The sequence below is a fragment of the Petaurus breviceps genome, unplaced genomic scaffold (genome assembly GCF_028583685.1).
Source record: "Petaurus breviceps papuanus isolate PSGF00001 unplaced genomic scaffold, PetGlider_PUasm1.0 688, whole genome shotgun sequence".
Lineage (NCBI taxonomy): Eukaryota > Metazoa > Chordata > Mammalia > Diprotodontia > Petauridae > Petaurus > Petaurus breviceps.
In genome coordinates, this window is record NW_027186457.1 from 6,061,642 (window position 1) to 6,080,073 (window position 18,432).

An 18,432-nucleotide genomic window follows, 5' to 3' on the forward strand; every position below is an offset into this window, starting at 1 on the left:
AAATATTTAAGCACCAAATTTCATACACACACATGTATGTATATATACAGATATATAGTGTATAATTTGGAAAAATGGAGATTTAATAGTCTCTAAAAAAGGATTCTGATTTATGAAAATAAGCATTTTATCACTCAACTGAATACTCTTAAAATGCTTCTATTCTATGTTTTCTTTTTTGTCTTTTTGGAGGGGAGAAGGCAGGGCAATTGGGGTTAAGTGACTTGCCCAAGGTCACACAACTACTAAGCGTTTCAAATGTCTGAGGCCGGATTTGCACAGCTAGTAAGTATATTAAGTGTCTGAGGCCATATTTGAACTCAGGTCCTCCTGACTCCAGGGCTGGTGCTCTATTCACTACGCCACCTAACTGCCCCCGATTCTGTGCTTTTTAATGAAGATTATCTTTACATGCTTATTTTTTTCTCAAACTTAGGTGAGTAGTACTAAAAATACACTCTTAATATAAGATTTCAGTCCTACATAATGTGTTTAAGGTATAAACAGCTCAGCACAATTCCAGATACCTGTTTGAATCTTGACTCTGTGCAGTTTAGATGTGAACTGATCATTAACTGTAAATATATGACCATTTTCTATTTCCTTTGATTTAGGTTCTTTTGTGAGAACCCGCTGTGTTGGTTTACCACATGCAAGGGACTGTAGGGCTCTAACAAGTTCTCTTTCAGGGATATCAGTCTCTTGTTGAATTTCCTGAAAATTCAGCAGATTAATACAATTAGATTTAAAAAAAAAAATAAAAAGGCCTAAACATGTAATTAGAAAACAGAATGACCAAGAAGTTAAAAAGAATTAAATCAAGTAAAGAATTTATAAAAGTGCTGTCCCTACATATATCATTTTATAATACAACTTTAGCAGTTCAGCAAACTGGGGAGAGGACCAATGTGAATCAAAGAACATTTTAAAAATAACTTTTTAACATTTAAAAAGAAAGTAATTTCATTGTTTTCAAGTGTCTTCAATAACTAGGTTAATACAGTATAAGCAAGCAGGGGTACTTCAGGAAGAATGAATTGTGATCATCATCACTTATGCATAGATTTTTCCAAAGTACTTAAACTAACTCAACTTTTGCAGGCAAACTAAAAATGTTTCCTCTAGATGTGCCGATACTATTCATTTGCTTAGTAAATACTTTAAAAAATTGTATAACCACTGCCTAGCTAAATCATCACACATTTTAAATTAGTAAATCCAAGTTAATGTAATTTATGGTACTTTAGAACATGAAAAAATTTAAACATGGTTGGTAATTAACACTAAGCAAGAGAGTTAAACCACAGAAAAAAGTTATAAGCTATATAATGCTAAAAAAAAAAGTTACTAGGAAAAATGCAGCACCCCCCCCCATTCTAATTAGTCTTACTTCACTCTACAGAAGCAATGTGAAAGGGAGATCTTTTCCCTCTTTTACTTCATACTCCAGTATGCTTTTCAGGATCTAAATACAACCCTTGGGATCATTGCAGTCTGGAGTAAATGTCTAACAAAACGAGGTTGGTACCTTTGGTCGTGCTTCACTGTATAAGGAAGCCTGTTCTTTCTCAAGGGTCCAGTTTATCATTATCAGACACAAACCATTCCTAAAGAAAAGGCAAGGGAGCAGCTCAGAAGAGAGGGCTAACCTCCTGCCACCATCTCAGCAGCACTGCACAAAGTGGGCATATAAACAGGACTGGCCAGTTCACTGTTTATGTGACTGACCAGCTCAATCACTTTCTGAAGGAAAGCTTTAATATAACTTTTTATATAAACTCTTGGCTTCTCTTATAATTGGGAAGATGATTCTAAGCAATGTGGGCAATATCAATGATTCTACATATTTTTCTTCTTAGCAACATCTTTCAGTTTTATTTCTTCAATTCTATTACTGAAGCTATACATTTTTGCCAAATGAAAAAGGAGTGTTGGGAAATAGTAGATTTTGTTCCATTTCATGGAGCCAAGTAAACATAAATCTTCTAATCTGTCATTTAGTCTAGAGGAGATAATCACTGAAGCCCTTCATGTTTTGAGGATGAGTTGTCTTTATCAAATTTAAACAAGTGAAAATTTCAGTTACACTCAGGCATAACATCTTTTACACTCCCCTTGGAACACTGACATCTTATGCACGATGGTAAACTTTAATGTAGGAACAGATTCTGGTACTGACACATTATAACTAACATGGCCTATAGCAAAGTTCTGTACCCAATTCATGAATCCTGCAGAACAAGGAACGGTCTGAAAACACATGTCTAAAATAAGAGAGACGACTAGGGGGAATCCCTTATTCACATGAACTGCTCCAATTCACTATGAGCATAAGGCAGCATGATCCAGTAGAGAGAGACTTGGAAACTCAGCACGGCACAAAGGCCTAGACAGGAAGGTGAAAGCAGGGCCTGATTTCTGCTTTTGCCATTTGCTTGCTGTGGTGTGGGGGGCAAGTCCATTCACTCCTCCAATTAGGCCTAGGCTTCCTAATGTGGAAAAACGAATGAAGAGGGTGGAGTAGATTCTTCTCTAAGTCCCTCAGGTTTTGAAAAGCCAGGATTTTTAGAAGTGGGTTCTAGTCCTACCGTGTTTCCCCGATAATAAGACACTGTCTTATTATTTTTTTGGACAGAAAAACACCAGAGGGCTTATTTTAATGAACATTGACAGCAATTTTAATAAACAGGTAAAACCTTTATTCAATAAGCAAATCACTGGGGAAGAACAGGATGACGCACTCACCGCTGCAGCTGATTGGATGCAGCTCGGAGCGCAGCGTGCGTTTGGGGGGGGACGGGATGGTGCATACAGAGGGTACCGTAATGTAGCGTGTAGCGCAGGAGATCACCTTCACTACAGTAGCAATCTCAATAGGGCTTATTTTCGGGGGAGGGCTTATTATCGGGGAAACACAGTATCTGCTATCTAGACTTCTGCAGACCACTTAACCTCCACTTTGGCCATCTCAAAAGGGACAATATGAGCTGAGACCATCGTCTCAAACTCTTTCTTGGCACTTTTCTAGCTGGAAAATTCTATGAATCTTTGGTTTGATATAAAATTGCCCCATAGACAAAATGATACAAATGTATAACAAATTCCTGAATGAATATGTGACAAAAGAAAAACTTAAAAAATACAAAAAGGTATCTTCTCTAATAATTTACAAAACTGTCAATATTTACATGCCTCCCTCATATAACCTGCTCTTTGGAAGTAAAAGAATTTTTCCTTGATGTAAGACTCCTATGTCCACACACATTTCTTTCAAGAGCTGCTGCTGGCTATTTCCTCCATATTATATATGTTGCTACTAACAACCACTTACATTTCTATAGTGCTTTCAGGTTTATGAGGTGTCTTTTCCTCCAACCCTATGCGGTAGTGAAGCCTTACTGCGTCTCACTTTTTATTTACTTAAAGCAATTCATAACATCCCAAACTATAACACAGCAGGTGTTCACAAACTGAAAAATGAAACTGCTACACACTCTTAACAGTAATGAAAAGAAAATGTTTAAATTCAAATGATCTCCAAGGCTGCTACGTCTGCTTTGGGGACTCAATCTTGCCTTGTGTGTAGCTAATGTGTTGCTTGTCATAAAAACATTTCCTGGACATGTTAGTTAGGCCATGAAAAGAAGAAAGATCAGAACAAGTAAAGATGAGCTGACATGAGGGCTTTGCCCTACCTCCTCTTGAGAACAGAGGAATACATTCACTGATTCCCTTCAGTTACACCTCAAGTTTCTTTTTTTGTTTCTTGGTCTAGATCTGTGATTTCACTGGTGCAAGGAAACGACTGTTTCACTGTTTTGTCTTTGTATTTCCAGTGCCCATTACAATACTTAGAACACAGTAGGCACTTACCAAATGCTTTGAGTTTGACTAATAGATTTTCAGTAAGGTAATTCCTTCTATCACTTTACATTGGCAACTAACAAGTGTATGAGTAGCCTAGGGCCCTGAAAGGTTCAATAAGTGACTTAGCCAGGGCAAAGTAGTCTGTGAAGAAAGCAATACTTACACCTTGGTAAACTCTGACTCTATACCATAAGGCCATGCCTGCCACCTCTCAAACCTCAACTGCTTACCATACAACATGTTTCTCTGTAGACATATCATTCCTGGGACTTATAGTAGATTTCAGACACGCCTATGGCAGCAACTATTAAGGACCTTCAATTTCATCTTTAGGGAACTGTGGAATGCCTGGACATGAGGGAGTGCTCAGTATTTTCTATATGTGTCAACAAATGCCCTAAATTTGCTGTGTCAATTAAATTATGTTGTGTAGGAAAGAATTTTTGGATGAAATATGTCTCTTCTCATAATTTGTAATTTTATTCTTTACTACTCTGAAAACACCCTTGTGCCTGAACACAACAAAACAAATGGCTGGGCTTTTAAAAATGGTTCCTCAAAGTTAAGATATTATAAGAAAAATGTTGATTCAAAATTGCTTCTACTATATTTAAGGGTAAAAATATTTGAACTGTATGGCTAACACTGACTTGCCTCCTCAAAAAAACTACCTCAAATTAAAAGTCAATTGTTTTTGTCTCTATGTTCACATCAAGATCATTAAGTTGTCTTTTAATAAAGGCCTAATGAATGCGGGAAATAGTCTAATGGAAAACCTGAACTGCCTAGCAATGGATAATAGTAAGTGGATCTAATCAAACTGGAGGAAACCGAACTCCTAAAGAGTGATGCTTCACTTTTAAAATGTCCATGACAGACAATATGGATACTACACTCTTGCCGTTCATAGAGGCCCTAAGAATTAACTGACAGGCTTTAACGATTATAAATACTATATAAAGATTGTTACTAGTGATAAGTTTTCCAAAAGGAATCAAAGATAATTTCACTTTATTAAGAAGTAGTAAATTTAAACTACTTAGCTACTGTGAAGGAAAGAAAATTATTTCCTCAACAGGAAATAGGTAGTTTATAAAACTAGGATGTGTGCGTATGTGTGTGTGTGGGGGGGGGGGGAGGAGCGGTAGGAGAGAAAGATAAGGAGACAGACCACTCATTGGAAAAGAAGGTGTGATCAAAAAGACAAGTCAGCACTTTTCCAGGTAGGATACCAATTTCCAGTTCTAGGGAATAATGCTGGTTTGAAAAGAAATTAAATGGAAACAACAGGAAGCAATTTAAAAGGCAAAGAATTCCTACTAAGTAGCCAAAGTATATGTTTTGGCAAGGTATGAAGGTGAAAAACTGGTGTATGACGTCTAATGGCTTAAAGCATTTTCTAATCACAAGAATAGGCTGAGTTGTTTAGAACCATGAAGGACATGTCTCACTGAGTCTTCATTCTTACAGCGCTCTAGCTAGGAACTGTGAGTTGGAGAAAAGAATTGTAATGGAAGCCAACTCCACAAATAAACAATACTACGATAATGTTTCAGATATTCTCAAATACAGTTTTATGCAAACCTCCTCAAAGCAGAAAGAGACAGGCAGTTTTACAGAAGACCCAGAAAATGTCATCTAACAAGTTAAAAATAAAAATAATACTGGTTAAAATCGATGTAATTGTAAATCATACCTCAAATGTATATTTTTCTCTATTATTAAAGAGCATTAATATTGTCATCTGGAAAGTAGAGACTTGCAATATGTGCTTCCGTGTATTAGAGCCAGTTACTTGGGCACCTCCAACACCAACTTCTGATCCATCTTCCTATTTTTTTAAAATAAAAATATAATAAAATTAATTCTTAAGAGCTATTACTTCTATAGCATAAGATCTTTATTCTTATAAGAGCCAACAATTTTATAACTACTGTCCCTTTACCTGAGACATAATAAAAATAATCAGAACTAAGAAACTAGAAGCTTTATTATTAGCAAATAAGGTACTCCTTATATAACCGACACTTAAATTACTTTTAAAAATGAAATGGAAAAGGTCTATGGCTCAAGAACTAAGGATTAACAGTATAAGATTTAAAGACTTATATGTATGTAAGTTAAGAAATGTACTGATTTTTTCCAAAATCATTCATATAATAAGAAATATTTTAAGGAATATTTTATCAAAACTTAAATATTAATAATTAGCAACTTTTGGTAAAAAGTTTATGGGTCAGTTAAAAGTAAAATCTTAAAAATCCATTCAGAAATACGAATCAAGAAAACTGTAAGTTACAATCTTATACTTATCTTTGCAAAAATAATTAAATAAATATTAGGGATATGGTGGAATAGGAATTTACTGTTAGCAGAACTGAAAATCTATGTAAAATTCTTGGAGAACAATGCAGCAATACACTATGTCTCAGAACTGACCATACCTTTCACTAAACAGATCATAATGCAAAGATTAAATCCCTGCAAAAAAAAAAAAATTACAAGGAAAAAACACCTATCTGTGCCAAAATGTTAGCAGACATTCCATTTGTGATGGCAAAATTGCTGATAATCTGTATGTCCCAAATCTGGAAACTGGTTGAACATATTATAGTTATTACTGCAATGGAATATCATGGTTCCATAAAAACATACATAGGAAATACTCAGTGAGATATGGAAAGACTTATATGAAGTGAATCAGAGTGAAAAATCAGCACAGCTAGAATTATATGCATATTAAAAACACAAAAAGAAAAACATTACTATTGTTAAATACTTAAGGTTTATGTAAGGTTTTATTCCTTATTTTGTGTTTACTTGACTTATTTTTGGTTATTAAATAATAAAAAAAAGTCTTCTCTTTAAGTCTGTTAGTAATTCAATTTTATCTTCCAAACAGTAAAGGTGGTCAATTTATCTATATAGTCTATGTAATCCCAGATTATTTCACGCCTGAATAGTAAGCATGCTTCAATTTATTTTAGGAAGTATTACTTATTTCAACAAATATTCAAAATTCATATAATTGATGGATTTTGAAAAGTCACTGCTTTAAGGATAAATGAAAAAGCAATATACTATTTTCATAATTCTAAACTTGTTTTATAGAGACATGGACTAGATCTATGATTTCACTGGCATAGGGAACCCTTGGTTGAGGAAATTGTCCCATGCAAATTGGTACTTTCTTCCTTTATCGCCTTAGAGGTGCCGAGGGCACTGATGTTAAGTGACTTGCTCAGGGTTACTAATTCAGTATATGTCAGAAACAGGACTTTGACACTGGTCTTCCTGGCTCTGAGACTGGCTCTCTGTTCATTACATCATATTCCTCTCCTATATTATAGACTGGCTGAAAAAAAAAATACCAAGACAGAAAATTTTTATCTAAAGTAATGTGAACAACTATCCTAAGACTCAACCCTTTTATTTCTTTGGCTTTTGATTTTTATAAACTTCCTTGAGAAATCTACTTAAAGCACGAAACAAACTTAGAAAAGGAAAATATAAAATATACTTGATTTCATAATTCTGAATTAAAATTAATAGATGCACTGTTTTCATAATTTTAAAATATTAGCAAGTTATATAATTTTATAATTATTTTACAGTTTTTCAACATATTTGTTTACTTGCAAAGCTATATCTAGCTCATGAGCACTCAGGGTTATTGGAACCTAAGAATTCTAAAGTCACCTTTGGTGAATCTGACATTTTAAAAATTTATATTCTGTAATGCCTACAAAAAAAATTGAGCTTTCTATGAGGATTATTAGCCTTTAGTAATTGTTAGTACTTAGACCTTAGGGCAGACTAATAGCAAATGATACGTTTTTAAAATGAAAAAGTTAATTGAAGGAAGAGAAGAGTTAAAATCCAGGTTCCTACTTACCAGCCCTCTTAAGAATCTGCGTGATTTACATTTTGTCTATATAACTAAATGAAAGCTAACCATAGAATTTACCTTATGGATAGTTCTTTGAAAATTTTAGATTACTTGATATAGGCATAAATAGATGCTCAAACAATTACCTTTTTGACTGGTCCATAAAAGGTGGCATTGAGATCTGCAGAACCCATATGGTGCTGAAGCGTCAGTTGCCGACCACTGTGTTTAGCTAAATAAAACCTATAGCACAATAAAAAAGTAACTTAATTCATATAATGTATATATATTAAAATACAGAAAGGATAATGCCCCCAAGCAAGCCTATGTAGCCATGGAAAGAAAGAAAGGGACATAAAGGAGAAGGTAAATGGTAGGGTTCTTTAGAGCTTGGGAAAACCAGTGTTCATTCAATTTATTCTCTTTATTTTGTAACTGAGGAAACCAATGGCCAAACAGATTATTCACTGTCTTGCTCCAAGTCACACACTAGTGCATATGGAAGAACTGAATGTTAGGCCATCTCCACAGAAGCTCTGTTGCAGAGGCACTATTGCTCAGGTCACAATCCACCATAACAACTGAAAACTATCTTAAAACAGCTATTGTGTTATCATTTAGAAGCAGATAAAATACTACTGAGTTTGTGGCTCTGCCTCCATGTATTCCTCGAGAAGACTTAAGAAAAAACATCAAATAGAAGGCATCAATATATTATTACACTCAAGAAGAAACCAGCATAAAATGAATGAGCAGACTTTCTGAATATCACTGTTTTAGTTCCATCAAGAACATTGGAGTTGGTGAACTCTTCAAGATCTTTCATTTATACCAACTAAAAAAGCCCCTATTCCACTGTTGATTTGCTACTCTAAATTATTTTATATTCCTACTGGTTCCAGTCTTACTCACTGACTTCTAACATTTTAGATCAAATTTAGTGATCTTTACTACACATTGAAAGGAAAAAAATGCATTTAATCTGTATGCTTTCCCAAGTCTTAAACTTATTTCAATGTGAAGCAGTATTGTTACTGAAAATACAATGCTTAATTTTAGTATTTACCTTCTAAATATTTCGAAAGCATGTCTTGGTGCTGGCGGGATGTTGCACTTTGGTGTGGCTGACTGAGTGGGCCAGTATCCTGTTGTAAGGACTCGAACTGTGAGGTCAACACCACCTAACGATACCTATGCACAATGGGGGAAAATACCTTAAATTTTAATTAAAATTAATTATATCCTCCTCTAGTTTAATACAGTGAGTTACTGATTTCTGAGGCCAGCCTTAAAATGGTAACAAGTACACAGCATAGTAGGGTTCTCACCCCTGAGATTACTTATTTAACATACAATCTTCATACACAAGTACAATTTTCTCTGCCAAAAATAAGACCACATAGCAGGAATATATCTATTGTTGAATTCTGGGATCCTTCCCTACTAAACCTAACCTTTTCAAAAATCTATTAGTATTTACTGTATCTGAACAGATAATTTTGGTAAGAGTAGAAGTTGAAGCTAATAGATATAGAACAGTCAAGGAATTCTATAAAAGAGACTATAGAGAATTAAGTTTCACTTTAAAACTGAGGGTCAATAGTAGTAAGGAAAAATTAAAACAAGTAGTTTGTTGGGGTACTGCAAACAAAATTGTGTGGCCTATAAACATAATTATACTGTAAAGCAATGAAGCTTTCCTTAGACTTTAAACAAAATAGTCAAGGTATCAAAATGATCTCTTTCTTCAACGATGTTTGTGTAGTGTTATTTCTTCTCTGCTGAAATTTTAGAAAGAGCATGGCATCCCCTAACCATGAAGTAACAAAAACCCTTTTAATCTCAATTCAACATTTTAATCCACTTAGTCAAGTTTTCCGTTTCTTTATACCGTGTTTAAGCCCCGTAATAAAGTTTGAAAGAAAAGTATTTTTAGCTGTATTACTCAAGCTCATGTAAGTATCATAATCTGACTATTCAAATAACTATTTTCACAGCACTGTGTTTAGGACACAATGACAATATGACAATTCCTGAAGTTCAAAGGAGTTTGCATTCTTCTGGAGGAATGTAATATAAAAGCAGATATCTTACAAGGATAAGTCAGGGTGACCAATTAGGAGGTTGGAGGATGTTTCATGGAGGAGGTGACAACTCACTGGGCCTTGAAGGAATAAAAGGATTTAGGGAGATGGGAGATGAGCAGAAAGTATAATCTAGGCCTGAAGGAATGGGTTATGCATATTCCCAGGTGGGAAATGGGGAGTGTCAAGTTTGCTTAGAACAAAGTTCATGAAGGGGAGTATTATGAAATGAACAAGACTGCAAAGGTAAGTGGCAGCCAGATTATACAGGGCCTAAAATGCCAGGCTACTGGGAAGCTAGTGAAAGTTTTGATGAAGGTAGTTACATGATCAGACTTATATGTAGGAAGATTATTTTGACAATGGTGTGGAGGATGAATTTGAGATGGAAGAGTCTGGAAGCAGGGAGATTAGTGAGGAGGCTAATGTAGTCAGCAGACCATATGACTAGAAATAATGGGTTTCTAGAAAGTGGGTTCATGAGGGATTGTGGAGGTTTTAACTGACAAGTCTTTTGTAGCTTACTGGATGTATGAGATGTAGGATGGCAAGAAATTAATAATTTCTGGGATATCAACCCAAGTTGCTGGGAGGATTGTGGTATCCTGAAAGAAAACATAAGTGAAAAAAAGGGGAAAAAAATAAGTTCTGCTGTGGAATCGCTGAATTTGAGTTGCCTATCTAGCAGTAACTGATGAGGGACTGGAATTTAGGAAAGAGAGGGACAGGGGAATTGTTGGAAGCTTGAGGATTGCAGAATTTCACAGTTGGAAGGGATTTCAATCTACAAATAAAAAGAATTCTAAGTCATAATTGAAAAGTTATTGACAACTATGGTTGAAGACTTACTTAAAAAAATTTTTATTTTAAAACAAGTATTTCCATAACAGTGTAATTTAAAAAAAAATGACTGCATAAGAAACTGAAAATCAATTATTTACAACTTGCTATTAACTTTTATGTACATAATAAAGTTCTTTTTTCTCCCCCTCCCGCACTTACCCCGCAGCTACCATTAGACACAAATATGTACTTATACATAAAATCATACTGTAAATACTTCTATTTATCAGTTCTTTCTCTGGATGTAGACAGGGCCTTCCTTCACAAATCCTTTTCAGTCAACTTGGGTATTTACAACAGTCAAAATGACTTATTTATTCAAAGTTGTTCTTAAGATAATATTGTTGTTACTATATGCAATGTTCTCTCGTTTCTACTCATTTCACTCTTCATTATTTCATACAATTTTATCAGTGTTTTTCTCAGATTGTGGAGCTCTTCATTTCTTATAGCACAGCAGGATTCCATCACAATCATATACCACAACTTGTTCAACCACTGACTAATCAATGGGCATCCCCACAATTTCTAGTTCTTTGCCACCATAAAGAGAGCTGCTATAAATATTTTAGAACATATAGATTCTTTTCCTTTTCCCCTAATAATCTTTGGAAACAGACTCTGTGGTGGTATTACCGGGTTGAAGAGTTTTAGGTGGTTTCATAACTCTTTGAGTATAATTCCAAACTGTTGCATCAGTTAACAATTCTACCATCAATGAATTAGTGTCCCAATTTTCCCATATTCCTTCCAACATTTGTCACTCTCCCCTTAAATCATCTTAGCCAATCTGATATAAAATGATATCAAGATCATTTCAATTTGCATTTCTCCAATCAATAATGATTTAGAGCACTTTTTTTTTTTGGTTTTGCTTTTTGGAGGGCAATTGGGGTTAAGTAACTTGCCCAAGGTCACATAGCTTGTGTGTGTGTGTGTGTGTGTGTGTGTTGTGTCGTGTCTGTATTTGAACTCAGGTCCTCCTGACTCCAGGACCGGTGCTCTACTCACTGCACCACCTAGCCGCCCCTAGAGCACTTTTTCATAAGACTATAAATCATTTGGATTTCTTTACTGGAAAACTACATCATATCCTTTGACCATTTATCAATTGGGGAATGACTCATATTCTTATAGATTTCACAAAATTCTTTACATATTTGAGATAGGGGAGCTTTATCTGAGAAACTGTATAAAATTTCCCCCAATTTTCTGCTTTCCTTCTGATCTTGGCTACATTTGTTTAATTTGCACGAAATCTTTTTCTATTTATTGTAATTTAAATGATTCATTCTTTTCAAAAATTTTTTTTTAATTTTAATTTTTTTTCCTGCTCTTTTCTTTATTCCTAAGTTGTTCATCTATGCACAAGTCTGGTAAGTTGTATGTTCCATGTTCTCCAAATTTTCTTGGAATACCTCATATCTTTATATCTATGCCACATATTCATTTTGACCGTACCTTGGTAAATGGTATAAGTTTCTGTCATACTGGTTTCCAGTTTTCCTAACACTTTTAACCAAATAATGAATTTTTTCCCAAATCTTAAGTCTTTACACTTGTCAAATACAAGGTTACTATATCTGTTGCTGTAAATTCTATGTTTACTCTGTTTCACTTATCTCCCTTTCTATTTCTTAGTACCAGTTATAATGACTGCCTTATAATATAGTTTTAAGAGCTGTTACTACTAAACCCCCCTTCCTTTACATTTTTTGTCAATGGTTCCTTTGATATTTTTGCCTTTTTGTTCTTCCAAATGAATTGCTATAATTTTTTCTAAATTAGTAAAAAAAATTTTTTGCTAATTTAAGTAGGATGGCATTGAATATATAAACTAGTAAAATTGTCAATTTTTATCATATGGAGTGTGCCTACCCACAATTAATATTTCTTCTAATTATTTAAATCTGATTTTATTTGTATAAAAAGCATTTTTATAATTTTGTTTATGTAGTTTTTGGGTTTCTTTTGACAAGTGTACTCTCAGGTATTTTATACTCTCTAGAGTTATTTTAAAGGGAAAAAAGACTTTCAATAAAGTAGATCCTAAGAGATTTCCCCATATGTATGGCACATTCTTTTCTTTAAAAAATTTAATTTTAATTTTGTTAAATATTTCTTAATTAAATTTAAAACATTTTTCGTGTTCATTTTTTTTTTTAAGTTGAGTTCCAAAATTTTTCCCTCCCTTACCTCCATACCCTGAGAAGGCAAGCAATATGATATCAATTATACATTTGAGGTCATGCAAGACATATTTCCACATTAACTTCTACAAAACACACACACACAATATAAGAAAAGTGGGGGAAAAAAGTATTCTTCAATCTCCACTAAGAGTTCAGTTCTCTCTAGGGAGGTCATTTTTCATCATGGGTCCTTTAGAAATATCTTAGATCACTGTCTTGATCAGAGTATCTACGTCTTTTACAGTGGGTCATCATTAAAATACTGCCGTTACTGTGTACAATGTTTTCCGAGTTCTGCTCAGTTCACTTACAACAATTCATATAAGACTTCCCAGGTTTTTCTGAAACACTGCCTGTTATTACTTACAACAACAGTATTCTATCCCAACTGTATACCACAACTTGTTCAATCATTCCCCAGGTGATGAGGCCCATTCCTTCTTAAAAGGTTCTAATTATTAGTAAGTTTTCCTTAAGTTAAACCTAAATTAGTCTTTATCTTCTAACCACTGTTCTTTGTTGTCCTATGGCACTAAGCAGAACTCTTTTACTGGATAAAATTTAAAGTACTTAAGGAATCTACTCTTCTGAGTTTTCTGTTCTACAAGCTGAATATACCCAGTTGTCCAGTTCCTTTAAGTGATCATAGTATAATATGACCTGACCACCCTTCAGAATACTGGATGCCATTCACTTGGAATGTCTTTCCTAAAATGTTGTACTCAAAAACAAATACTTCATATATGGTCTTCCTAGGTTAAGTACAGCAAGATTGTATCACCTTCCCATTCCTGAATGCTAACAACTCTTGTGATTCAGCCCAAGATTCCATTAGCTTTCTTATTCTATCATGTTTACATTTTAGTTCATTGAAAACCCTTCATCTTTTCCAGATGAATTTCTCCAGCTTACCTTTGAATTTACTTTTCTGAACAGAAGAGTATAAGGTTTTAGATTTCCTGCTATTCAATTCTGTTTTATTTAATTTACCCCAAAGTTCTAGCCTGGAAAAATTTTGGAATGGGAAAGTCAGTCATACTACCAACTCCTAATGGATATGTGTGTGTGTGTGTGTGTGTGTGTGTGTGTGTGTGAGATACATACACACACAAATGAGGTTGCATCTGAAATTAGAGGAGAATGGAAAGTGGGTATCTTTCTTAACTATCGATAGAGAATTTTTGGGAGAGAAATGAACATTAAAAGTACAAAATAGACAATTCTGATTAGGTGAAGTTAAAAAACTTTTTCAAAAGCAAAATTAATTCAGTTTGAATTAGAGGAGAATGTTACCTGAGGAAGATCTTTGAAGCAAACTTCTCTGATGAAAGTCTGATATCCAAGATATATGGTGAACTGAGACGACCATATAAGAACAAGGGCCATTCTCCAACAGAGAAATGATCAAAGAGTATGAATAGGTATTTCTCAAAGGAAGAAATGCAAGCTATCCAAAAGCACATGAAAAAAATGCTCCAAATCACAAATTTTAAAAATGCAATTTAATGTAATGTAGAATGTGATAAAGGGAAATGAGAAATCTGATGTCCTACAAAAAAATCTGAAGAAAGATCACTTTTAACTGAGGAAGAATTCTTAGCATCAATATTCATTCATTCTTCCACTTTCCTTTTCCATCTCAGAGTTCTCAGCCATCATTCTTCCTCATTGAAAGCTAATTTATCTTGTGGTTTTGACTCCATTTTAGTACCTCTTCCAGGACTTTATTTAAGACACTCAGATACATTATGCCAAGCTACATTGGTTCATTTATCTTAGCCTAAAAACACAGTCAGTATTCTTCAATCCCTTTTAAGAAGCTTGCCTTTGAGGCATCTTTATTCCATCGAGTTAATATTTCACCTCTCTTACTCCATTTCACAACTAATTTTCTTGGGGAAAAAAAAAGACACATACCCATTATCTCTAATCCCTTACAATTCTGCTTCCAAATCTACTACACAAGGCCATCAATGGCTTCCTATTTATGAAATCCAAATGTCCTCTTGTTTTGTCTTTATTTTCTTTGGCTTCCCTCCCTCTGTCTCTCGATAATACTGAACAACCTCACAATTTTGAAAAGAAGGGAACCACAGGGAAGACTATGTATGTGAACCAAGTTATATAGATTAATAAATCAGATGTTTATAACCTGTCCTTTCCCACACTCAAGATAGGTGGTATACGCACACACACACACACACACACACACAAAATAATGAGCAGTATGGTTTAAGAAAAACATGGGAAGACTTATAATTGATGCAAAGTTACAGAACATTTTATTTTCTGTTATATTAAGATTAAGGATATTTTTTCTTTATTTCTTCATTCAGTGACAAGCCCCTGTAGGTCAATCATCCATTCTCTGAAGGTCAAAGTTAATAGATGAGATTTCCCAAATCCTCTGGGAATATGCTCCTCAATCTTTGGGGGTGGGTGGGACCCACTGAACTAGGAGACCTTACTTCTGTTTAAACAGAATCGAATCTGGGTGAATTTCTGCTCCAAAGCAATGAATCATGCCTTTGTATCACTTCATTGGAATTTAGGGTGATCCAGCTCATGAAGGAGCAAACCAACCAGAGTAGTGAGTAGATATGGATTCCTTTGTCCAGACTGACAGAGGTGGCTGAGTCTCATTCTCTGTAGGAGGAGCTGAAAACTTTTACTCCATCCTCTCCTTTAAACATCTACCAAATCAGGGCTGATTCTCCTGTCAGGAGCATTCTCTTTCAAAAAACTTTTTTTTTTTTAAAGGCATTCAGTATATACATTAGGTATCTTTGGTTACAGAGAGAAATCACAGACCTCGTCAATTTATTGATTAGCTGGCCCAATTAATAAACTGATTAGTAATTATCCCCAAACTCTGTCTCTCAGGTTTTTCACTCATCTCCAAGTGAAGTGAGCAGATGAACACTGTACACAGTAATTGCAAATTGTAATGTTGATCAACAGCGAATTACATAGCTATTCTAATCAATACAATGATCCAAGACAATTCTGAAGGACTTTTGATAAAAAATGCTATCCACCTCCAGAGAGAGAAAACTGATGGGAGTCTGAATGCATATTGAAGCATAATTTTTTCCTTCTTTATTTTTCTTGCTATATTAGCAATATTGCTAATATGTAAATGCTTTACAGGACTTCACATGTGTAATGGATACCATGTTTCTTGCTTTCTCAATTGGTGGGAGAGGAGTAGAGAAGGGATAGAATTCGGGACTCAAAACATTTTAAAAAAAATGAACACAATAAATGAATACTAAATGGGGGCGTGGCACACAGAAAATTGATATGTATTAAAATACTTACGAAATGCATTATTACAAATTCCAAAAATAGGTAAGTGTTTACAGTATAAACACATTTTATCCTGACAGCAAATCTCTTTCTGCTCCTTTTCTCCCCTCTCCACCATAAATACTATTACTATACTAATAATTACAGCAGAAAGGGTTAGAGAAATTTCACTATTAGCTTAAACATCAAGAAATTGCAATATAAGAAAATCTCTGTTTCATAGTCAATAAATAACTATTGAGTAAATCCAAGAATGAATGACTATATGGGGGGGAAAACACACTGGTATCTGAGAATGCCTCCAATTTGATTAATGAAACTCTAATGTGAAGCAACCTGGTTTGATCACACCTCCCCTCACCAAAATGGAAGTTGATGAGACCTACTAAATCAATCTCTTTCTTTGTTTACTTATACTTGGTATAATCCAAGGGTGGGGAACCTGCGGCCTTGAGGACCAGGGCCTCCATAGTAAAATACTATCCCAGGGTACTACTCTAGATGGGTTCCACCCCAGATGCGTTCCTTTGGGAGGAAAAAAATATTTCTTTTCTTTTCTTGGTGGCTTCCAAAGTTAAAGAGTCAAAATGCTATTGTGCAATTCCAGCAGAGCTGACCAGTTCTGAGATGTACCCTGGATGAAGGGGAACGGGATACTTATGGCACATCTTAGCATAGATCGTTTATGGCATACAGATAATAAACTCATTTTCAGTTTACTATAGAATATGGTGAAAGAGGGTGGTACATGCCTAATCACCATAGAACTTCTTTCTAGTTTTCCTAATAATTTTTGCCAGAGGCAGTTCTTTCCCAAGTTTGTTAAATACTGAAATCTGTTTTTTATATTTCATTGCCACGTCTTGTTCACTGATTTTTCTATTTTTGAACCAATAACAAAATGTTTTCATGAATACAGATTTGTCATAGAATTTAAGGCCTACAAGTGCTAATGCCTCCTTCATTCCTCTTTCTCTTGAAAAGTCTACAGACTCTTTTGTTCATTCAAAGGCAACAAGTTATAAGTATCCTTTGTTTTAGCATCGAAAAATTATTAGTACCTAAGTTGTGTTACTTGCAGTTGTCATTCTGCCTTAAATCCAAATGGACTATATCATACTATATATATACACACACACACACAAAAATTTCATAACCACTGTGCCTAATCTCAGTGATAATTCACTCATGAGTATAAACACCACAGAATGTGTAATTAAGCTGAATGTTGGGTATGATGTGATTTAATCAGATAAGCATACTACTATTTTTTACCCTAAGCCTAAGTGGTACCAGTTTAATTAAGTTTAATTTGGATAAAAAAGGATCACCTACTATCAGATCCCTTAAACTTTTTGTGGAATATTGTAGAGAGTTAAGAGAGATGCATGATTTTTCAAAGTTTTAACCACAAACTTGAAAGGTTTTATATAGTACTTAAATAGTTTTCCATTCCATAAGCAATTATTAATAATAAACTGCTATACCATTATTATAGTATACCATTTCTACTATAGGAATTTGTACCATAATCTAGATTCCCCTGTTTTGGCATTAGGAACAATTTCATGCCATTTTGATCAGAATAAATTTTTTTAAATGACAAAAAAACTGAGCTATAAACAAAAGCTTCTTTATCTTTAAGGAACAATGAAAGGTTTTGAAAAATTTTGTGAGTTATGAAAGTTCCTTGAAAAAATACTCACTATTTAATATTCAATACATAGAAAACAAATGTTTACCCTTCTTAATACAGTAAAGTTAACTCACTTTTAAAGGGGAAGACTTTGATCATGTCACTTACCAAGCAAAATGTTTACTACGGGGGTAGCCAGGTGGCTCAGCAAGTAAGAGCACTGGCTCCAGTGTCGGGATGACCTGGATCAAATCCGGGCTCAGATACTCAGCACCACACCCAGAAATAACTGGCCGTGTAACCTTGAGCAAGTTACTTAACCCCAATTGCTTTAAAAAAAAATGTTTACTATGAAAAAGTTTATGTAAAAATAGACAAATACATACATACACAGAGAGATAAGACATGTACACATGAGAAACAAAAGTAGTCTTACCCCTGTAGCCTGTAGATGCTGCCTGAATTCATCCATAGTTGTATTTGAGATGCTCATATCCCTGAACATTCCTTCCAGTTTTGATGTGAACTGACATCCACATTCAGTCTTTGGAAACAAAGGACACATATACAAAAACTGACTCTTTAATTCATTAAAACAACTCTTTTAACAGA

General features: G+C 34.4%; 1 protein-coding gene across 1 annotated transcript in view; it reads right to left on the bottom strand.

Annotated features, from left to right (window-relative positions):
* Window positions 1-18,432, bottom strand: part of CUL3 (cullin 3) — a 110,616-nt gene that overhangs the window by 3,390 nt on the left and 88,794 nt on the right. The window contains exons 10-14 of the mRNA XM_069104540.1: window positions 18,257-18,364; window positions 8,823-8,947; window positions 7,903-7,999; window positions 5,564-5,698; window positions 528-714 (exon numbers count right to left, since the gene is read on the bottom strand). Coding sequence (XP_068960641.1) covers window positions 528-714; window positions 5,564-5,698; window positions 7,903-7,999; window positions 8,823-8,947; window positions 18,257-18,364 — 652 coding nt within the window. The remainder of the gene's footprint in view (window positions 1-527; window positions 715-5,563; window positions 5,699-7,902; window positions 8,000-8,822; window positions 8,948-18,256; window positions 18,365-18,432) is intronic.